Here is a 23,924-nt window from a genome sequence, read left to right as displayed (position 1 = left end):
TAACGCGAAGTTAAGTCAACGCCAGCGTTAGTGACAAAACTCGTTCTGAACAACCGGGCTCTGATTATCTAAGTAGATGTAATTTACTTGACATGCTCCTTTTAAGGCAGTGGTCAAAAACTGATATGCCTATCAGGCGCGAAAGCAACGTAAACGTACTTTTGACGTTGGTGTTTGACCTTGTAAAAGGGACAGGAACCAGGACTAGGTCAGATGCAGATGTTGTTTGCTAAATGGTAATTCGTTAAGTGTCACATGCCAAGTGAACCTTCTCAGTTGAGTGTGAGCGATCTTTCTGTGTTTGGTAACGAAATGTCAAGGTTTCCTCCTAGGAGCCGCCACCAGCGAACACCAAGCATCGTCACTACCTGCACCGCACAGGTACACACACACACATGCACAAGCGCACCAATGACGTCACTGCCTCCGCCGCCACTCAAGGCTCGACAAAACGTCTGCTCGAAAAAGGCAGAAAGAAAAAGCACCTGAAATTGGAAGAAACTCGACGCGATTATGGAGCACAATTCGATATTAGCGTGGACTCTGACTTTCTCTCTGTGTGGATTAACTTGTTCTTACGTTTCTGAGCAGAGACTTTCCATGTGGATAGATGAAAATGTAATTGAAGAGTTTTTTGGTGAGTTTTCGTACGCTTTTTGCAGGATTGTGGGGAATTTTCAGCGAAATGCGATGGAGTAGCTTTCCCGGCCAATTGACTGTCTTCCTTGACAGTTTAGGGGTTGTGTTTTGAGGTACTGGAACGAGGGGAAAAGCATTTGATTTGATGGGCTGCTTAAGGATATCAGAAGCATGTCGTTTTTTTATTTCATTCTGTAAATAATGAAGATTTGCCAAATTTACCTATACCTTCACCGACCCGACATGACCTTTCTATATGTGTAATAATGGGCCGTCGTCGTGTTGAGTCAAACGTCTTTTCTTTGTCAATTCCGCCAGTACCCAGTTTCTTCTGAAGTTTGAAATCCGTGAAATTTACGTTTTAATTTATAATCTCATATTAAACGTTAAAAAACAAAAACCTGATTTTGTGGTCTGGAACCTGTCACTTTTATCTTATAGGAAGATTGTGACGGAGAAAAGCCTATGGTCACCAACATGGTCCCTCTCCTCGTCCGGCATCATTAGAAATGTTTCTTCTATAAACCGGAAAACTTTATATGGGTCGAAATGACGAACTTAAATTTGCCCATCTATGATAATATCTTCAATAGTGATAGATGAACCTTACTCTGTTGAATCTGACGTACCAATATACCAAGGATTTCTGCTCACTGTGACGAATATACGAATATGTCCTGAATCCGAGCCCACATTGAGATCGTACCAACCAAGACACGGCAAACATCGATGTATAGCATTCCGCAGTATACTAAATACGGAACAACGGTTGATTAGATAAAAATATCTAGTATCTAATTCAATAACTACCATATTGATGGTGGTGATAACTTCATTTTACGTAAAATAACTTGCGCATTTTCACAACTTGAAACATCGCGAACTAGAATTTCGCTTAATGGTGCTTTCACCGAAGTAATTCAGTTATTGTCAACTATTACGCTACCAGTTTGATTACTTAATGTCGATTAAGTAATTGCATCACTTTTAATTCCATATGCTCATATTAAGAAGTATCATATCGAAATAAAACACATTAGATTTGATAAATATGATATTTTATAATCGTATGTAAATTTAATGTATTGAGTTAGTAGGTTGTGTGTAACTTTCAGGAACAAATGCGCTGGAAACTTCACAGCTTGTGACTGAAATCCGGTGAAGAAGCATTCGTGGGTGATGTCCAACGTCAACCACATCGACATTTATCTATTTGGTGTCAGTAGCATACCAGCGCAGAAAATGAGCATCGAATCTTCAACCAGTTCTCGACAACAACACTACAATGACAGTGTCGAGTTCGCATTCTTACCCTCACCGCCTTTTGGCATATGTTCCGGGATGTAAAATGACAAACCAGCGTGTACACCCATCATCCAATGCTTTGTGCGCCCTCCGAGCTGATGGGGGCATACAAAGGGCGACAGGCGAGGGATTCAGGGTCCGAAGCATCCCCGTTGTAAATGATGTAACTCAGCCTAATTGGCCGCCTCTGTTCTCGCTGAATAAACCATCTGATAGTGCGGTAGGTTTGGGGAGAAGCTCCAGTCATGAGGCATGTTGATCTAACGCCGCATCTTGCGATGAGTCCGCATGGATTTCATATCCGAAATACTTGTCCAGGGTTACTTGCACCAAGTTTGCGGTAGGCCTATACTTGGCTATTCAATGTTCAAATGCACCAGGGTTTTTCAGCCAATACGAATATGCACCCCGTAGAGGGCAATCAAAAACCCTTTGACGGTTTTAATAAATTCAAAAACCTCAAGGGGTTTGTCAATTCTCTGAAAAACCTTCTGGACCTGGTTGTTCACACCTCCCCAAGTCTCTTGGCGTATCTTGGCGTTGCGATGTGTCTTCTCCACTTGAGCCAAGTAAACTATTTTGGCGTCTATCTCAGTAAAACGTGTTTGCCTTATTCACTGGCAGATTAGGACTGGGTCATATCTTAGTGATATCTCGATCTGATTATACGGCATAGACAACGGAAGCCTCCCCAGCGCGGCTTTCCCTACTCATCCACTATCACTGGGAATCTGCGCATTACCGTCCCCGTGGAGTGGTGCTTCAAAAAATAAAGGACATACTCAGTGACGGGCGACAATTCTCCCAAATATAGTCAACGCTTTGTTATTCTACTTTGATGAAATGTTATCTTAGCCTCTGAATCAGGCAGATGCCAAATTCTCAATTTTGAGATTTTGAACAGCTGTGTTATTGTCTCAAGAACTGTGATATAGCGTAGTTCACCTCAGCTAATGTAGCCCGGTGTCTAGATGTAGTACAACTGTTTAATGAAGAAAGACTGAAGCGATTTGTGAAACAGACAGCGACCGTAGCACACGCGAATGAAACACTTTACTCACTCTGATAATTTTTAATTAAATGTATTTCATCACGCGCAATTCATCAGTGAGGTATCAAAGGTTCTGGGTCTCTCTAGAACCATACATAAAGAAGGATGCTTTTCAAGGGAGGACCATTTGAAACTGCTACACCGGTTCCCAAACTGCTGTAAATCGATACTCCAAATACCTTTGAGGGAACACAACGCCAAGATACTTTCAATTGCGGGTACAACTTTCGGTTTACCATCAGTAACGCTTTATAATATGATACTAAAATCGCAAATAACACCACATCGCGAATCATTCACAGTGGACTCGCGCCGCCAAGTCAAAGAACACAGCGGGACTTCCCCCGGGGAGAACTACCATAGGTTACTAGGCGAAGGTCACATATTCAGAATTTCTGCCTTAACGACAAATAGCCTTTGCAGCTTGATAATAACATATAATGTGACTATCATGAGAACGACAGCTCAAGGATCTTATTCCTTTTATCAGCTTTACATCACTCACTTGTTTTAAACTGATAATTTCCACCTACATATATTCTATATAGCCTACCCTCATATCATTATTCTGGCCGCCTCTAAGTAAAACCACAGGCTTTCAATCTATATCTATATCTATAAATCTATTTGAAAGTCATCTCTGGTAAAACTTACATGTAGTTAATATACGTACTTAAATTTTATGGTCTGTCATTCAATTCAAAGTTTCACAAACTGATTTCCTGTTTATATGTTTAACTACAAAACGACATCCGAAGATTATCACTGATATGCAGAGTGCATGAGATACGCATTTTTAGCGGGACGCTAGCGATACTTAAATGACATACATGGCTCTCGCTACGAATTTTATTAAAGGCCCATTCAGGAGAACTTAAAATATCAACAGCAGGTTCCGGTATATTTGGGAATAACCGCGGTGCATTAGGATGACAATATGTCATTAAATGCCACGGGACAATAGCCCATAAAGGAACATGCTGACTGCGATGTCATTTGTTGACAATTCGTGCTGATTCCGTGGTTAATTAGCCCTGTGTGACTATCAGATTTGAGCGGGCCGCGCCGGAATGCTCAAACTCCGTAGAGAGCCCACGGGTCGTATGGGCTGCGGCTATTGTTAGGCCGGAATGATGATATGCAGGTGGGAGGGCCGAACATGTGCCTTCCTTTGTCAAACCCACGGGAATATCAAACTTTTGACAATGAATGTCAGGTTGGAAAAAAAATAATTATAGAGAATTGTTGGCAAATAGGTTAAAATCCTTTAGATGTCCTTGTACATGTGTACCTATACTCGTCAAGTACAGTTATGTTGTAGGTATTTTTCATTAATGAAAAATTTGTCTAAACATTTGTCATCGTGATAAATGTCTTAGAGTCGTTTGTATACGATGTGAAATGTAACGAGCTGAAGGCGGCCTAATAGCTACAGTCCCTGGCCAGGACACTTAACCCTGTGGCTGCTTTTTCCAACCAAGGACCTATCAGAAAGTGTAGCGCTGAATGCCGGATGAGCCAGAATTCGTCATAAGACTTAGCCTATTCGCCCCAAATTTAAAGCTATCTATGGCATTCATGTTGTCGATTTGTTACAAAATTTTGGATCCCAAGTTACCGGTTCGGAGTAACTGACGTTGATCAGCGAAGCATCCAATGGTAGTCTCTTCTTTAGATATCAAAAAGCAGTATACTTCGTAAGCCGTTATGTAATTGGTGAGATTGCGGAACCTCGCTACTGTTGGCGTACTCCTCATCGAAGGCAAGGCGTGTTTACGTCGCCGATCAAAGATGCATTATGCAAAATATTGTGCTAAGTTGACGTAACACCCATGTACATGTTATTATTTCGACGAAAATCGATCAAATATTTGCGTCGTTCAAATGATACATGTTTAATAAATCATCATTAGGCGAATTTGTGTGTCATGTAACTGAAGTATACATGTATAAAGTGAAAATAATCAATTTATATGTCCCAAATGCATTACTTTTGCACTTATTTCACGCTACATTTATGTTATTGCGCCTGGACCCCATTTCAAAATGATCTGATGGTGGACATGACTATTCGCGACACCTTGTTGTCTGATGTTACATATAATTGAAGGCCAAAATCAACCCCATACGAGCCGTCCTGGTCTCTGTAGTAGACGGACACAGTTCCTGAGGATTGAAACTTGGGGTGTTAAAATTGTATTCGGGGGTCTGGAGTGAAATTCATATGTTTCAGGCGCGGATCCAAAGATCCCCTAAACCTGACCATGAAACTTTGGAAACACGTCCACAATTTTCCTCTTTCCTGGCTCGTGGATCCGCCCCTGATGTTTCAGCAAAATCAGTCAAATTAAGAAATTATCAATCTAGCCCGGGTGTTGCATAATGCTTCACCAGAAAAGGTACATTCATCTCTGCACACCAAATACAAACTCATGTCTAATTGAATTATAGCTGAATATAAGTGGTTTGTCATTATTTGATCTTTCCTCCAGGACAGGTGGACTGCATTGATTTATAGTCACATGTAAATAAATGTGAATTTGACTCATAACCAAACGCACATGGCGAACCAATCCTGGTGAAGCACAGGTTCAGAAATGGCTCCTTCCTAGCGATTCTTTGGTTCTGGCCCGGAATTGGATGCCGACTACACGGTCCGGCGGGCGCCACTTATTTCTTGCTTCTCGACCTTGACAAGAGTTATCCTGCCCTCTCCAAGGCTGCGATTACAGAGTTCACGTTTTCACATGTAACGTGCCACTGTTCGCTTTTTATGCGTGACGTGAAGAACAAACAAGTCATTTCCAAAGAGCGGGCTACATCCGACTCGAGAGGTCACTTTTCACCTTCACGTCGGGTTTTTAAGCCTGAGTCAGTTAACTCGTGACAAGTTTATAAGGTTCACGCTGTCACCTGTCAATTTTCACTTGTATCAAGTTAACTGACTTAGGCTTAAAAACCCGACGTGAAGGTGAAAAGTGACATCGTGAATCGTATGTAGCCCGCTCTTTGGAAATGACTTCTTCGTTCTTCAAGACACGCACAGGCATGGAAAGTGAATAGCGACACGTTACATGTGAAAACGTGAACTCTATATCAATCAAGGCCTAAGAAGCCGCTCATGCAGCCAGACACATAAAATGTCTGAGTTACAAGAGAGACATTTTCTCTTTAACGACCGCAGGTCGTCATAACCAAGGAACCACCGCGAGTAGTGCAAGGAATGGTGTTTACATAAAGCAATGACATATGATCAATATCTCAAACACTAACACGTGTTTGTATGCAAGAAATAAAACACAACTGAAATATTTATTCCTTGATATGCTTAATGCGAGTTATGCCAACATTTAGTATTATTTATGAGATATTTGAACGCCGGAAATCACGATTCTCCCAAATAAACCGCCAGCACTTAGACACTTACACGAATGCATGCCTGGTAAATAACAGTGTGTGTAAAAAGGCACTTGCTGTTTTTATACCTTGGCGGAAATGTAAGAGAAAGATTGTGGATGGTAGCGAAACAGGAGGACAAGTGCGGACCTCAGCCTTATTTTGGTGGCGTGCCGTATCCCTAAGTAATCATGCATGGAAGAAGAGGGACGAGGCCGAGGCCTCCGCGTCCCGGCCCGGAGTGTACTCAAGCTACACTTTGCGTTCGAATTTCTATTTATGGTTATACTAAAACCTGGCTGTCGTCTCGTGTTCCTCCCTTGACCCTCTGTCTACATTGATGCACCGTATAGATGGCCATGTGGCCAGTGTCCCTGGGTCCCAGAGTGGGCTGATCCGGAGAACGTGCTCTGATGTCTGATCAGATGAATCCCCTATAATAGTCAGGCTAGCGGCTCAAATCATATCACAATCAAGCTTGACCTTACTTTTTTCACCAAAAGGGTGCAGCATTATTGTGACTTCACTTTAATTGTTCAAGGTTCGCTGTAGATGAGTAACCCTTTATTTCACCAGGACTCGCACACTTTGCGGCTGCTCCACAACATGAAAACGCGCTGATTGGTGAAAATTTCAAATTTCCCTCACAAGAGTATCAAAACTAATGCCTCCCTTCAAAATATCTAAAGCAACTCTGTTCTCATTTTTCAGATATTCCCATGGACATATACATCATCCAAGATGGTCAAGTTATTCCGTTTTTGAAAAATCCAAAATTCTTTGATCAGCTTCCGCCCATTCCTGCCCGAGTGGAACGGATACGACTGACATGGCAAGCAGGCCGTTCAACGGTAAGGATCGTCCCCAATGTGCTGTAGCGCAATGCGGCCAAGTTTCTTCGTTCAAAATTTCATGTTTTCCAATTAAATCTTACGAAACTGTGCAATAGTCTCATATGTCCTGGGATAGGTGTCCGATTTAATCTCTAATATATCAAACGACGGATTTTTTGGCTTCAAATTGGTCGAATTTTGAAAGGATGTGAAGTGCCTTCAAACCACACTTACATGTATATGACGAGCGGCAATTGTCCATTATTGAAAGTGATCTATAAAGATATTATAAAGCACTTCCGTTTCATGGATAGGGCTTTAGATCACAGGAATGCCGCCGGAAGTCAGTTTTACAAGGACTCAAAACTTTACAAAAACGTATCGTTTCATATAAATTCATAGGCCTACTACACGATCAGGTCAGGCGGAGTTCATGGGATGGTCAGTTCCGAGAAATCACAATATCACCTCTGTAAGGCCCTTGCAATAGACGCTTCATCTGAACATCTTATCCTGCTTTACATTCATATTCCATTGCAAAATGATTTTCATAACCACGCTGTGGCATGTGCAGGATTGTATCTTTGCCCCAGGGGGCGCTTCAGCCTCGAGGCAGCGAAACAGGGGGCTGCAGGATCTGTTGGGAAGGAATTAAAGCATACATCTGTTGTTGCATATGTTATGCACGTATAATACTGCACCTAACGAACTCTGGCGATATTCAATGCAATAAGCGCGAAGTATCAATATTGTTGAGGTGAGAGCCCAAGGCATTCGGTTACTGCTCGCTCGCGTTGGTGCTTCTCCTTAAATGAACCCTGTACTTGACTGTAGCAAGTCCGTCGCCGATGTTACATAACTGATCAGACGAAGTTTTGACAATAAATGTAACACCTTGTAGACGAATTGAGACGCCATCGTTAATATACGTTGTTTCGTTCCGGTGCAATAGGGAGTTTTCGCAACCCCCCGAAACGCCAAGGTCTACAAGCCTCTCCTATGTTCGATCTCGTGGTGAAAATGTCGAACAATGGGATAGAAGTTCGCATTGACGTTTTAGGACTTGTAACTGACAACACTAGTGACCATTCTTGAGTAATCTTAATATTTCGCTCACTCTAATCCTGATTGTCTCCTGCAATAACACTGCCCTTGTGCATAAAACCGCCGCAGCAATCCGTGCAGGCATGACTAGATGGGGCTCGGAGCCTTGAGTGCGTTGACATCGTAAAGAATAAGTCACCCAGAGATGGATTAGCACGACTTCTAAATGACAAATTGATCCCTCGCGACAGGGGCGTATCATTCTTAATCTTTCACTCAGTATAAACTATTGGCAGTCCCAAGATGATGCTCAAATGTGATGAGGCTAAATGTTTCGTTCTCTTGGTGACCATTTATCTTTCCTGGGCGGCTGACTCCATATATATTGTGCCGTATATTGTGTTATTGGTATAGCATTAACATCCAGGGTAGGGGAGAACATGCTGATTGACACACTGCGAAGAGTAAAGCGAAAATTGGGGTATTCTTCTGTTTACAAATTCATACAAGGCAGTATCATCTACTCTACAAATCGAAGTGGGTTCGACGGGTCACTCTTAGCGGGCTGCACTGACCGCGGATTTAAAGCGATGTCAAACTGAAGCCTCCCCAAAATCTTATCTTGTGATTGTCTCTGATTCCTAATCACTAATGAGACAATATTCGAAAGCAGAATGGACCAAAATCCTTCGACATTCCCTATTATCTATGCCAGAACGTCCGAGCACCCAGAAATAGAGCATTCTTATTGGCCCGTCGCAAATGGTCACCCCGGGGATGCAGAATTCGTCTCACCTGATTGGACAGGATGTATCCTCAAATGTCGCTAGAGAGAGAGAGTCCCTCAACATTCATTCAAGCCCAAAGGTTTGAGAGACATTTCGGAATTCCCCGTTTTAGTTTGTGAGGTGGACAATGGAGTCTCCAATGAGAGGACATTCAACCTTTTATTCACCTCGAGGCTGAAAAGTATGGAAATGTCGAGCCAGTTGCTCACTTGGCAAAAGTGACCAATGGCGAGGCTGGGAGACTGATGAGAACTCTCTTTCTCAAGTCTTATTGCCCTTGCCAGAGTTGTACAGAGCTTAGATGTTTTGACTAACAAGGTAGGATTGAAGTAACGATGTCAGAGAAACTATAGTAGCCTTTAATGTTCAAGCATCTTGGAACAGCCTGTATCGAGTGTGATCTCTCAATTTCCCCATCTCCCCCGTGTCAGCTTAAGCGACATGCAGTTTACAATTCAAGCACATTAGCGTCTGATGAATGACGAGAAAGAAAAATGTGGTGTAAAACATAAAAGGCATCGACGCTTTTTGTAAACTCTACGATCTTCTACTAATGAAGTCATTAAAACGATAAATAACAATTTCACTTTTTTCCCGTAAAATGCGAGTTAGAATTTGTGAGGCTCATACTAGTCTCTAGAATACAGTATGACGAGGTTTGCAATCGCTTGTCGTTTGTATTTGAATGGGGGGGGGGGGGGGGGGGGAGGGGTAAGTTATGCTGATAGAGGGTAGATTTGCACCCATCGAGTGAGATTTCGGCGCGATTTTGCATGAGTTTCATTCACACAGAATGCAATTTTTCCTTGTTACGGTGAAGTGCGGCGTGAAATTACAAAATACTGCCGCATGTAAGGCCGCGATGGCGTTTACGTTGTCACATGTAACGTGTCACTGTTCACCTTCCATGCGTGACATGAAGAACGAACAAGTCATTTCCAAAGAGCGGGCTACATACGATTCACGATGTCACTTTTCAAGCCCATGACAAGTGAATCATGAAAGTGAACCCTATGTAACTCCGGTCGAATGTGATGATTGCAACAACGGGAGCGTCTCGGCTTGGTTATTGCATACCCAAACAAAGGATTTGTTTCTTCGATTAGGCAAACACTGTGCAATTCAAGACAAATCGTATTCCAGGCAAATCGCGTTCAGTGGAAACTAAGAGTTACGGAAACCATCCCCAAGTGCCAATTTCGTCATGCGTTAAGAAAACGGATGAAAAGAATAGTGAACACGCGCTTAACGATTCTAAACCTGCATGTCAGGCAGTATTAACACTAATCAAACTGGTGCATGAAGAATAATATTGAGGTTGATTTTCCAATTACTTGACCCAGCACGCATCATTAGTACGCTGTTTACCAATTCTTGAACCTTGCCTTCTACCTTACCTCCGCTGATTAAAGCCCTCAGTGTCAACGGGAAATGTTTATAGAACTTTCCCGAGGAGTTTCGTGGTATACTTCATTCATCTTTGCGTGGAATACCGTGGAAACCAATGAGTGATTGGAGCATTCGAAGAAAGTCATTGGGGAAGTCATCCTTGTTGAAGACCAGTTTTATTTGCCTGCTAAGAATAAACTACACATACATGTAGTTTTTGCCTGCATTTTTGCAAAATGCATACGCCAATTGATCAAAGATGATGTTTCAGGTTGGGTTTAGCGACATTGAATCTGGTACTAAAAACCGCGAAATTTTCGTGAACGTTTTATTAATGTTCGCGGATTTCGCGAATAATCTCGATTCGCGAAAATATTTTTTTTAAGGAAAATGGAGAAAAAGTCACAAAAAAAAGAAAAAGTCACAATCCGCCAAAGAAAAGCGAAATTTTTCTGAAGAAATTTTCGCGAATTGCAAAAGTAAAAGGCGCAAACATTTTTCGGCTGACAGTATTAGAAAGCTGATGAAATCAAAGAATGAGTAGTTCATCAGGTTCGAAGCATTGTATTTCATGATTGCAAAAAGTGTTTTACACTATACCAAAACAAAATTTCGGCTAAGATGACGTATTGGTGTCTCGAACAGGAACCGGAGTTCCGTTGTTTTCAAACCTTTGACCTCGAAGCGCGTTCTCCCAGCTCCAATTTTCCTCGACATTACCCCACGTCAACTTTCCAAGATATCAAATGATAAACGAAATGCACCAACTGAGGTCGCAAATTGAATCGACTGTAATGATATAGGCTGACAGTTTATTCAGTTAGTTAAAGGGAGAATAAGGCATACTTTGTCACCCTTGGCCATGTTGAAAGGCTCATGACACTCATATCTTGGAAGTGCCTATTGGCCGGACAACAAGCCGAAGTACATGTACCTCTTTAGGGGTAATCTCCAAGCCGTGCCGTTGGTAAAGGTTGCGCAGTCATAGACTACCGCTTACTATACTATAATCATACTTTTGCCCTACTGTATACGGAGCAAATGAATGCTAGCTATTGAGAGGACCTGTAAAGAAGGCTGACACAAGATAAACTCTGAATTATATAGTCAGCCACCTGGGGCATTTTCCATCGTTTCAAGGGGGCTATTGGCTCTCGTACAAGCATGAGTTACTAATGTACTGTAATATAGCAAAGCTCTTGCCATAGAGTCCCTTTAAAGCGAAATTTCTCGACAACTACCTACCAAGAGTCAAATCCTGTTCGAGCCATTAGTAATAGCCTCGGATTTTCAATGTTTATTTTAAATTCAATCTGGCAAATTAGACGAGTAAACAACGGATGCAGTTAAGGACTCGGGTGTATTGCTCAGACCTTGTTGACAAACGGCTGATGGACAGTTTTGAGGTGATGTCAAGGGTGAGTGCGGGCATGATCAGGTTTTTCGCCAACCCTTTCGGGCCGGTGTAGAAGTTTGAAATGTCCCAAGAGAGAATGTCGCGGGAACAAACGATTCGCTCGGCTGTAAATGCATGCTGCTGCAGCTACTGTGAGAAGAGGAGGGTTGTGGGAACCGGTCCAAGACTTTTTGATGGGAGATGATGCACAAAGTCAGCCTTTCTCTGAGTGTCAACAAAACTTTTTTATAAGTCCGGGCACAAGTCACGGCCTGGGCATGTTATGGATGTAAAAACGCAGAAGTCATGTTGACAGAGAGTGGACAGACAGACTTGAGAGTTTGTCAACATGAACTTTGATGACAGTCAGGAATGATTGACAAGCAATCAACATTGAGGGGCCGTATCGGGTGTTTTTCTTAAGCTATGAACAAGATAAATCGTTCTGGCCATTTTATCCCCAAAGTGAATACGAATCTGTGGTCGCGGCTATGCTCAGTCTGATTACACTATACATGTACACGGTTTTATGAACAGTGACGTCAGAACATGGCACCTCATAGTGGCAGAGAGAATATTCTTGAATATTATGTCTGCGTTGGAGATTAATGACATGCAGGATTAAGGGTTTTTGATTGGTCAAGGTGTGACTTCAGAAAAGCGTTTTGAATCGTTAGCCTTGTTGACAGACTTTGGCATCTTTAACATCGTCCTCCTTCAACTTGTCAACTCGAACATCGACAGGTGATGTTGGCGGGTTTTGACGGACAGGTTGTCATTGGGGGCCCGCCATATTCCATGGTGACTGTCCAAGGTCGGGAGGCTTTGGTGATGGTCAATCGTAGGCTCTTTTGGAGGGGGGCACTTCCCCTCTTCTTGTCTGCCCTTTACTACAGAGAGGTTAAGAGAGACACTTAAAAAGACGATAGCGATGTACTGCGTAGGAGTTGCGTCTGATCTGTTCCTGCGATAGGCAGGCGACCCCGCCCACACTTGTTACCTTAATCACTCCATAAGAAATCCGGACGTCTAAAAACTACATTATGCATCATCATAATTGATTGAATTTATGTTGAAGGTTACAAAGAAATCCAAGGAAGCCATAGCGCCGCCTGTGTGCTTTCAGTCATCTTTGATCTCGATATCTCCTTATTCCTGCTCATCAATTAGACAGTAAACAGACCAAAGGCAGAGTTATCAGAATAGGTGATAAAGTTGTACCTTACTCGTACTAAATTACCCAGTTATCCACGGATACTTAGACGTTAAAAGACTTTCACGTGTATCTGACAGATAGCTTGTGGTCCTTTGGAGATACCACGAGATAACGTGGAAATATCCCGCCAGTCTCGTCCACGTGGTCGCTAAGCAGGGCCGTTGAATGTTAGATTTCAGGTATATTTTATCATTGTTGCTTCGTGGTTCGAGGTTTGGACAAGCAATCGTTGACCTGCTGTAATGCAACCGCTCATTTATCGATGGGCTGTGAGTCAATGCGCTTTAGGCGTCATGGTCAAATCCTATATCGTGTGATAGACCAACGGGCTGTGAAGGCAGGTTCCTTAACGGCAGATTGCTTCAGAAGTGGGATTTCCGAATCAGTGAACACACCAGATTTGAACTTACCAACTTAAAGCTGAACTGCATGCACAAAACCAGAGCACCCCATGCGGCAATAGTAAGAAATTCAAACGACCGAAAGGCCCCTCTGAATACAGCCTGAAATATGATAGACCTCCAATGCTTCGATGCGCTTGATTTCACAAACCAGCAAGCCGTGGGACGATGCGGACGAGTAGAGAGTTCGCAGAGAGTTCTGGAAGGAAAAAAAATAAAAGATCCACTCATCGGGACTCGAACTCGAGACCTCCGGTTTTATTTGCCAACACTCTTATCCTCAAGGCCACTGTAATGCCTGTCGTTTTATACGCCTTTATAGAATGTGCAAACCTTTGTGCAAGGAGGATACCGCGGTGACGTCACGGCTTTTCCAAGATGGCGCTGCATATTGTAAACAAACTCGATCCACGGCCAAGGGAAAATCAAGTCATCAAAAAAGTTAGATTTTTCGCATCAAATCAGAGTTATTAGTACTTTTCTGCTATGAAATAAGTCTTCAGACAATAAGCTATCATTTGAATAATGAAAAGTGCTGTTTTGATGGGGAAAAATAGGTTTTTTTTAACCAAATAGCCGGGCACCGATCTTCCAAAATTAGCGATGGTTTCAAAACAGTCTCCCAGATATGGGCAATCTCTTCATTATCATAATGGGATTTGGAGGCATGTTTACAGATTTTACAAGTTCGAGACCTGTAAGACCTAAAACTCGCATAGATCCCCATAGATCCCCTCTATTTGTCGAGTTAGCGCCCCTGTAAGATCATGCATTTTCGGACAATAGAACGAAATCTTCCCGCGTATATCGCGGTTTCGGTGATGATTTAAGGAGAAATTGACTGTTCTTAGAGTTGTATGGGACAGAAATGAGTTCATACTTCATGAATACATGAATATATTATGATATGGGCGGGCTTCTAAGTCAAAACAATAACAAACTCAACTGCATCTCTACTGTATATTGCGTAGTGCATTGCCTAATGTATTTCGTAGTGTATTTTAGCAAAAACATTATTTCCGCACTTTGGCCACGCCAAACGTCTTTTTTATTCGTGGAAGTTAATCTGCTCTGTAAATTTTATTTTACACAGGAAGAATCCATACTAGGTATTGCAATATTTCATGTCTATTGGTGTTTTTGTGTACAGGAGCGCACCAGACAGTGAGACGTGGAGATGTGCTCAGTGCTGGTGCTGTCAGTAGAGTGAATCTGATTGGCCATAGCGATCACTAATATGGGTCGGGATCACGTGATGTGACGTCACCGCGGTATCCTCCTTGACCTTTGTGCGTAATCTTTGTTCAACATCTTTTAGCGATAATGCCTAGATATACAATGGAATCATAGGCCTATACGTCATGACTCGACATCGTCAGTAGTTCTACCGGTTTATAATTCAGTGCAGCAGCCATTTTGCAGTCCATTCTGGAACTTTCCAGATTCTTCTGGCGCACTGCCTTCATCTTAGATGAGAAATTGCTCTACCAAGTAAAATATACTGGTACCCGATCGCAGTATAATCTTTAGTAAGACAAGTTCGATTGCTTTAACTGCCTTTTCTAACGAAAGTGCTTAGCTTTTGACAGCAATAATTCATAGAGTTGGTTTCGCTTCCTCCCACTCAGAGTAGATCGGGAAGTTCCTATGGCGTGCCGTTGAAGAAATCTCTATTTAGCAAATGTGATTGCCCGGAAAATGAGAGTGAAATTATCCGAAAAAATGCCGTGAAAACGGAAACTGGGTTAAAACGAAAGTATTCAAGAGACAGTGCTCTTTTAGTAGCCCATGTAGATTTATAGTTTATCAATCGTTTGATTCCCAAATAATTGGTGGGGGGGGATTTTTATTAGCAACGGTACAGTCCCCGGGGTACAGTTAGCATTTTCGCAGCGTAATCTGCCGCCATTCCGGCGATATAGTCGTGTCGATCTACCGGCGGTGTGTGCATATCCTTGTAACATGACTTGAATATGAATGGAGGAAACTAGGATGTACGAAGCCCGCCGGTAAGTCGGCGTGGCGATGGTAGTCAAACAGCGTTGGTACGTTGATAGAGATTTGTAGGCCGACCTGAGCTTAATATTCTCCCAGTCACCTCATGATGAATGATAATAACTTGTGTTTACAAACGATATTCTTATGAACCCTGCGGATGCACCGGTGAGTATTCGAGGCATCCTCCAATCATCTACGAATAGCGCTTCCTAATCAACAGAATGCGACATTTCTACAAACAGATCGAGATTCTTCGTGTGTCCGACATAGTCAGGTTTCAGCACAGAAAAAAAGTGGATTACCCAGTAAACCTGCACGATGTAGTCCTTTCTCGGTTCAACCGTGTGTTGATTCCGTGGCGGGGATCACTCGATAATGATAGTAATATTTTGGGGTCAAAATGAACCAGGCAAGAGTGATCAATATCACTATTACTCTACAAGGCCCGGCCTCCCAACCTTAGTTATGAGCGCTGTTGTCCTGCGCAATGGAAAAGTCACGGGCGGGCCGGTATCTGGGAGAAGCCTGGACAGGTCCAGAAGTCGGGTGCTCAGTTTACCCGAGGCGAGGGGAGGGGTAATCTTTTGTCTCTCCTTTACTTTCTCTATCGACCATTTAGAAGGCGGTTATGATGTTGCTTTTGAAAGCCGATTTGCTTTTCCAAGACCCCAAGCATGCAAATTCACCTGGTGACGGCGACATATTCGGTGAGCGGGAAAATATCGCTTCCTGCATGCCCTGTCCACAGGACGCCCCTTCGCAAGCTGCATCCTCTTTATCACTCTTTGACGCGGTTAGGAAAAAGTCCGAAGTCCGTTCTTGTCAAGACATCAAGTCGAGTGCCAACGCATTCGTCCAGGTTGGTCTCGCGGCTGACTTTGATTCTCGTCCTCCGCCGGAGGATGGGAGCGCCGAGAGGAGACAGCCGTGGCGAAGGGCGGCCAGGCAAACTCAACAAGTACATTCTAGAGCAAACCCCTTGGCTTAACTTTCATATAAAATCACCGAAATTTAATCAACAACCATACAACACAACTCGAGTACAATCTAAAGCATACAACCACTGTCCAACCTGATTCAACTTGGTCATAATTTCTTCTAAAATCGCCGAAATTTAATATTGGACAAATATTGTCTCATCTCAAGCAGGCGAAAACAAATACACTTCTCGTTATGTTTGTACAACCATTGTTGGGACTTTATTTCCTTGATTCGCATCCAAGAGATGACAAATAGTCGTCAGAGTTTGACATGTGGGACATACGGTTTCCTGGCAAGCAAACTAGGCGCTGAGGGATGTTTCCTGTGTTATCGCAGCGGCAGGGCTCTTGGTTAATCGCGGATTGGAACCGCGCCCATGCAGAGCGACGCTTCATTCGACACATGTGTCATTCTCACTTCCCTGATGAATAAACTTGGTGCAGAGAGACGATTCCAGTTGAAGGCAATAAAAGGTTATTGGCCAATTTGCGGTAGAGAGCTAACCTCACCCAACCTCTATCAGAGAGGCAAGGCCAATCCCCCTGGTAACCTGCCGAACGGACCTAAGCTGGCAAAGGCTCTTTTGTCATTTGCGGACCGGAACAAACCCGGCTTTCTGTAACTTGGCAGAGAGAGACGTTCGTTTTAGTTTCATATGTTCCTTTTTTCTCCTTGCAGTACTGGTATTATTTCGCCGAGCTTCTTTCGATGGACACAATGATGTTATATGATCCGTTATTGAGTATCCCCGTCAGTGGCCTCATCTCAGGGGAGCAAGCTAGTAAGTGACCCCGCAGTGGCCATCTATACCAACGGCGGCGCTGATTCATTTTGTTGCAAAACGCTCTGATCTCGCAAAGAGACATCCTGACAGGGCATTTCACTCGATAAATACGTACTCCCTCGGAAACATGCGTACGGAGAAGTCGGGTTGTAGGCCCTGTTAGTGAGAGGATGGCAAAGAGACGGCGAGTACTGTATTCTAATTTCGCCCATTTTGACTTACAACAGCTTGCATTGTCTCTGTTACATGGCAACTGCACATAGGGTTTTAGGAAGATTTTGCCAGACCAATGTCAGGTTTCGATGACGCATTATTTCTCCCCTCAGGTTTTGAAGTTGCCATTCCATGTACAGGGCGAAAAAAGGGCATCGCCAGCCTGCATATAAAACTACATATCACAGATGCCTGGGCTAAGCCGATAGATGGCTCACCTCTACAGCTCAGAATGAGGAAAGAATGCGCCGTCCATGGAAATTTAGGTAAGTTTTCGGAAACTGGGTTCGCGTTGTCAGATATAAACAATATGTATAAAAATAACGATAGAAAGTGGATAGATAAAATTATTGCGTTCCCACACCGGGAGTCGAACCCGGGCCTCCTGGGTGAGAGCCAGAAATCCTAACCGCTAGACCATATGGGATTGCTGGACAACAATGAGGCATTGAACAAAAGATATCGAGCGGCCTTGGTCTATAAGTCATCCATTGTTCGCTGGCCCGATCAACATTCTCGACTAAGGCTCAAACCCAAATATTAATACATTCGTTAAAAAGATATTTAAAAAACAATACTAAAATGTTTTTTACAGTATAATTTAGGATTTACCGTAAAGAGTATTAAGTTTTCTACACTATCCTTTGATATGAAGATACAATAAGTTCATTCAATACCACGCTTCGTAAACCACGAGAATCATCAATTGCTCTGTGATTAGGTGGCTACGGGGGCTCCAGCACGGTCACTCTGGTTTCTCTTCAATCCCACGCATAAATCTTTCGCCTTTTACTAAAGATTTCCGTGGAGAGGAACACTCTAATGAGTCTATAGACATTTTTTGTAGCCCTGCCTAACGGCGGGGTGATAAAAACCAAGGATATTCCTCTCGAGGTCCAGATCTAACTCGTTTGGTGAAGCAGGCCAGTTGGGCTATCATGACAGGAGAGACCCAGACCAACGACTTTGATGACACACATCACACATCCCTCAACTCTCCTGGTGTCTTTTATACCTTCCGCACCGATAGGCAGAATGCATCTCTATTAAGATACCAAGAACCCAAAACGATTGCCCCTGCAAGGTTAAATTAGGCCATCTTTGGTGCACATTACTATAAGCATGTCTCTGAGATGTCCAACGCTGTGTCGATTATTACAGGGCACAAAACCACTATAGACAAAGTGCTACGCTTTCCCCTTCTATCCCATTCCGAACTTCGGTGCAACGCTCGCACTAATACCCTAGCTTATGTAACGTGTGCGAGGGGAGGAGCATGCGGCTGACTCTGGTATTCGACGATGCCCCTATCCGCTTTATTTTTTCATTGGCATTCGGACAACGGATCAGAAAAGTTTTCACATAAGGACGTGACTGACTGTTTGGTACGACTACTGTTTATTTGTGATTTAATCAAATATGACATCAAAACCGACCAATAACCCGTACAATTATCTCTAATTGAACGTGTTTATATTTTGATATAAAAGAATGATAAATGTGTTAGAGGAACTTTCTTGGGGCGACACTACTTTGTAAAGGATAGGCAGTGCGCCATGCTTTAGTTGGAAACTGCACCAGCTGAAGCATTAATGATAAGAATTAAGTATCCGATTGATCATGTTTGTTTAAAGAGTAATAATTTGAGTTTTATAATTCGATAACTGAAAATGCCACTTTCAGTCGGCGCTAGCCTGGGGCCTTTACTGACATGCTTTCAGATGGGTCGAACCATGCTTACTTACGCAGTGATAGTCTGATGAAGCGGCCAGGGCCTGGTTGTCAAAAACAAGTTCTGTCACTAACGCTGGCGTTCACTTTTAACTCGGTATTATCTCCGTTAACGCCAACTTAAGTTAACGCCAGCGTTAGTGACAAAATGGATTTTGAACAAATAGGCCCTGACCTCAGTTTCTCGTTCTAAGAGTCCGAGGTCACGTTTTAATCGCGTTTCATCGAAATTCTGCAGAACGGCCCTAAGCCGAGGTTATTGACTTCAATTAACAACTTCCAAAATGCTCATTCGCCATTATGTAACACGCCTATGTCTATTCAGTAATCTTCTGCTTAAACGGACATGTTATTATGCCGGTGTAGAAGTTTAAAATGTCCTAGGATAGAATGCCCGGGAAACAAAGGATTCTATTATGCGCTTCAATCTCTGAGCTATTGACGGTCAGGGTCTCTATAGAGCCATATTGCAGAATACAATAGGGCCGGACACTTTTTCCAGGGGGGGGGGGGCATTTGTTACTGTTACACCAGCTCATAATATGATCTTTCTCCCTTTTCTCTTGCAGTCAAAAAAGAGAGTTTGTACCTGAGCTGTGATTCCAAGTGTGAAAATGGCGGCCGATGCAATGAACACGGCGACTGCGAGTGTCGCCAAGGGTACCACGGAAGCTTCTGTGAATTAGGTGAGCAACTGCGAGGAAACTGTAATGACGTCATGTCAGGTTTCAAGCGCTGTGTCAGCGTCAATGCTAATTGCGAACAAGCGAAATAACGAATTCAAGTCACGACGCGAATTTCATATCATGATCATATCAAATTGTCAATCAATGTTCGTGAATCGTGTGCATCAAGTCCGGAATTCGTGATGTACGTTTTTGGTTCTGACGTCACCCTATGCCGGAAAACCTACTTCGTGTTTTGCAAACTAACACGGCTCTGTCTTGTCTTTCGCGCTGCCCATGTGAATCACAATAACAGACAGTATTTTAGTGAGTCTAACATTATAACTTGCTTTTCGTAAGTTTTCGTTTATATTTGCTTCTTTTTTTATCCAGCGTTATGTGAACCGAGATGTATGAACAATGGGCAGTGTATATCACCTGGAGTCTGCGCATGCCCGGACGGTTACACCGGAAACACGTGTGAAATAGCGAGATGTGAGTAAAAAGAATGGGTTAATAAACCTGATGCAACGGTAGAATTCACATTGCGATATCTTTGAGCGACGCTGTACCTGGTTCCCTTGGGCAGCTTTACCGACTATGAAAAACGAATAAATTTCTTTCTATAATGTTCGAACGAAATCAGAATCAACAAAGGGCTTATGAACGAAAATTTGATTTATTTTCCCCACAGTTACGTGTCGGCCAACCTGCCTCAACAATGGTGTATGTATTGGATATAATCAATGTAAATGCCAAGATGGCTACATAGGACACACGTGTCACATACGTAAGTAAAACTTTTCCAGTGTTACATTGCGGAACAAAGTAAGCGTGCGCCATGGTGCCGGTTCTAACCTCTGAAAGATACCCGGCGGCCATGTCTTGGGATCACGCCATCGCCGAATTATTCCGATGTTGACCGATCGGTTGAGCACGACCCCATGGTTGACCTCATCCTGAAAAGATCACTTTGCCAACAAGGAGAAGGCAACAAAACGATGCCGCAATTTTAGATCCGGGCATCAAGACTTCGTAAATATGCCCTCCAGGTTGAAGGCAAGACCTCTCAGTCATAAAAATTCTTTATAACTCTGATCCTTTCTTCCAGCCGTGTGCCGCAAGATATGTGGTCCACACGGGCGCTGCGTGGAGGCTGACCTCTGCCACTGCGACTTCGGCTGGCACGGCAACGACTGCACGAAACGTAAGTCCCAGGTCAAAGCCACTGGGGTCAAGGCCGCCGCGTTGAAGGTCAAGGCCAAAGACAGGAAGCAAACGAAAAAACTTAACCTGGATAAAAAGCGCCGTCGTAAGCGCGGAAAACGTGGTAATTTTGCAATATTAGTAAAATCGTAGATGTTCTCTTTCTTTCTATACCTTGATTTATTTCTAGGGTACACCTTTACTTTTTCACTTGACTCTGTAAATATCCACTGAGTTAATATTTAGTTCACATTATTTTATTTTGCCCGAATCCGCCGGGCATTTGTAAAATGTTATGCTGACTTCCCACAATCTTATCCTAGTGTTTATTTCTCTTACGTTGTCTACAATACACTGTTTACGTGTGTGTGACATTATTTTGTTCGGTGTTTGTCGTTCCTCACTTCTTTTCACATTCTTGATAAGAACGTGTGACCCTTTCATTCAACTGTAAACGAAACCATTCTCTATTCCCTCGCATTCCCTTCTCGAAATCTACCCCACGTAATCTCCAAAGTCATTTTACAGACGAAAAGCTCGAGATAACTGTCAATACAGCTCTTATCAGCACAACTCACGGAAGGGGTGAGAGCTAACAGGGCTATAGAGCAATTTAAAAAGGGTTGAATTGCTGACAAGAGCAGACAGTGTCGCCATTTATCATGCAATTTGTAATTTGCATTAATCGTGCATTAATGCACAGTTTTTATGATAGATGGCGGCACTGTGTATCTGCTCTTGTCTTCACTTTACCACAATACATAATAGGCTTTCACTGCATTAATTTCCAAATCAGATTACTTGTCTAAAAGGAATGGCGAATCGGGCATCTTCAGAAGGTACCCAGTCTGGTGGGGTTTTGATTTGTGATGACGTCACAGCCAAAGACCAACATCGACAGCGGATTAACCCCAATAAAGTGCATAAATCAAAGAGATGACTTTTGACAACATCATGTGACATGACGTCATCACATAACCCCCAAAGTAACTATTAATGACCAGATAATGACGATGTGTACCTTGTCTTCTTTTCAAGGTCACAAGAGTCAAGCTTCGCGGATCCGGCGGAAGTTACGGCGGATGAAACGGGAGCGACGAAAACAGAAACGGGAACAAGAGGCCGCACTGGCCGCCGCGAAAAAGAAGGACTAAAAGATGACGTCACTACCTGGGTCACGTGGTGACTCGGTACTCGGGTGCGGCTGAACAGAGTTCGGTATAAACGACGGCGCATACTTAACTTTTTGGGACTATTTGTGGCCGAATGTGACTTTGCAGCGCGAGGATTTTACCTTTTTCGTGATAACAGAATGGTATTTTACTGATGCGAGAGTATGGTCTTGAAATGTAAAGCCTGGAGAAATGGGGACATTTAATAAGAGTCGTGCGCGTCTGTCTTCAGCATGGATTATGTAATACAGATGATGCCAAAACGTCTAAATGGATTTCAATATTATACATACATGTGTATGACTGCATGTATGGACGTATCAGAAATTAGGTCAGGCGGCCTCCATGTGGGGCTCATTGCCACTCGATGTACATAGTGTAAAAAGCAATGTTAATCATTTATCTGAAGATTTTCCTGTGAAATATTGGTTATCTATTGTGACAAGGTTTCCTTGTCTTGCGTTCGCTTTCCAAGAACTTTTCAGCGAGGTGCACCTAAAATGAAATATTATGTAAATATATACATGTTTTTCTGCTGGTACCGTAATCGGCATCATTTAATATTGAGAAAGGAACATTTAATATGAGATGAGGAATACATGAATAAAATATTATATGCAATCAGTTAAGTCTGTTAGTTGATCTATCCGTCAAACCCAGATATTCAAGATGGTGCCGGAGCGACTATGCTAGTTTCGCAATCTTAACAAATAGCATCTGCGTCGCATGTAGCATCTTGACCCTTGCTCATCTTGCAGACGACGAGCGCAAGAGTAAGCGTGAGGCGACGGATGTAGGGAATGTCAGGATGTGTGCTTTTCAATGTTGTTTGCCACCGATTTTTAGTATTAAAGTTGACTTTAGATATTGTCAATCACCTTGTGTCAGTCTAGTAGTTTCTAGAAGGTTAGCGTGATAACATCAACCCCCTGAAATAGCTTTAATATGTTACCGGCACGAGGGCAAATAAACGTCAGGCGCACACTTTTGATAGGTGATATTTGAAAACTAGTCCGAGGTTTGAGTGAAAGTGACGTCACCCGATCCGGCACTATATGACAGCGGGCGACCTTGATATTTCTGCAGACTTATGAAACAGTATTATACACTTTCCGAAGTTTATAACTCTCACTGTCAACCGAATGTCACACTCGCCGCCTTTATCGTGTGATGTGTGGGGGCGGCTTACACTCCGGACGCATTGGACCGGCCTCGTCCTGTCCAGGGATCCAAGTAGGATGACGTAATGGACTGCCCCCCGGAGTCTAGGGCGGCTTTGATGCGGGGACAAGAAGCAGACGATCAATTTGTGGCCAATCATTCGAAACCACCTCGGTTACAGTGATAATTTTTACAATGGATTATGTATTTGGTGAGACAACATTGGAATAACGTGTCGAAAGCCGTGAATTATGCCAAAATGCGATCTTCTAAAACCTCACTGGGGTTATTGGTTGTATCAGCAAACAGCGCTCAGGTTTGGCTGGCATTTCGACCGAGAGAGTTCGTGGTATTGGTTCTATTCGCAAATCCTCGGCTGTCTTTTCGTGCGTGGGATTTACCCGACCAGGAGGATAGTACCCATGCTTTCCACCATGAGGCGCCTCGTGTAGTACCACATATCATGTACTTGCCTGTACATGTACATACAACCTGGCTGAAACAGGGCCAACCTTACCTGACCATATCATATTGTACAATTCAGTACATACAATG

General features: G+C 43.0%; 1 protein-coding gene and 2 non-coding genes across 4 annotated transcripts; 2 read left to right on the top strand and 1 right to left on the bottom strand.

Moving 5' to 3' along the window:
- The first annotated feature begins 441 nt into the window (after window positions 1–441).
- Window positions 442–22,822, top strand: LOC135491120 (protein shifted-like). Of its 2 annotated transcripts, none has more exons than XM_064776784.1 (9): window positions 442–637; window positions 7,103–7,242; window positions 17,116–17,218; window positions 17,548–17,700; window positions 19,735–19,851; window positions 20,224–20,325; window positions 20,525–20,620; window positions 20,942–21,037; window positions 22,075–22,822. In XM_064776784.1, exons 1-9 carry the CDS (start codon window positions 514–516, stop codon window positions 22,188–22,190), a joined length of 1,047 nt encoding a protein of 348 aa, XP_064632854.1. In that variant the 5' UTR covers window positions 442–513; the 3' UTR covers window positions 22,191–22,822. The 2 variants fall into 2 exon arrangements, with proteins under 2 accessions (XP_064632854.1, XP_064632853.1); XM_064776783.1 differs by having other exon boundaries at window positions 20,942–21,160.
- Window positions 17,790–17,861, bottom strand: Trnae-cuc (transfer RNA glutamic acid (anticodon CUC)). Its single transcript has one exon. It is a non-coding gene; the product is annotated as a tRNA-Glu (tRNA).
- LOC135491868 (U5 spliceosomal RNA) lies at window positions 18,180–18,300 on the top strand. The gene has a single exon (XR_010447947.1). It is a non-coding gene; the product is annotated as a U5 spliceosomal RNA (small nuclear RNA).
- Window positions 22,823–23,924: the final 1,102 nt, after the last annotated feature.

This window comes from Lineus longissimus, chromosome 7 (genome assembly GCF_910592395.1).
Source record: "Lineus longissimus chromosome 7, tnLinLong1.2, whole genome shotgun sequence".
Classification (NCBI taxonomy): domain Eukaryota; kingdom Metazoa; phylum Nemertea; class Pilidiophora; order Heteronemertea; family Lineidae; genus Lineus; species Lineus longissimus.
This window is presented reverse-complemented; position numbering and strand designations above follow the sequence as displayed.

Coding starts and splice junctions, on each gene's coding strand:
- LOC135491120 (XM_064776783.1), top strand. CDS start 514: ATGGAGCACAATTCGATATTAGCGTGGACTCTGACTTTCTCTCTGTGT. Junction 17,219..17,547: donor CATCTCAGGGGAGCAAGCTA/GTAAGTGACCCC, acceptor TTCTCCCCTCAG/GTTTTGAAGTTGCCATTCCA. Junction 20,326..20,524: donor CACGTGTGAAATAGCGAGAT/GTGAGTAAAAAG, acceptor TTTTCCCCACAG/TTACGTGTCGGCCAACCTGC.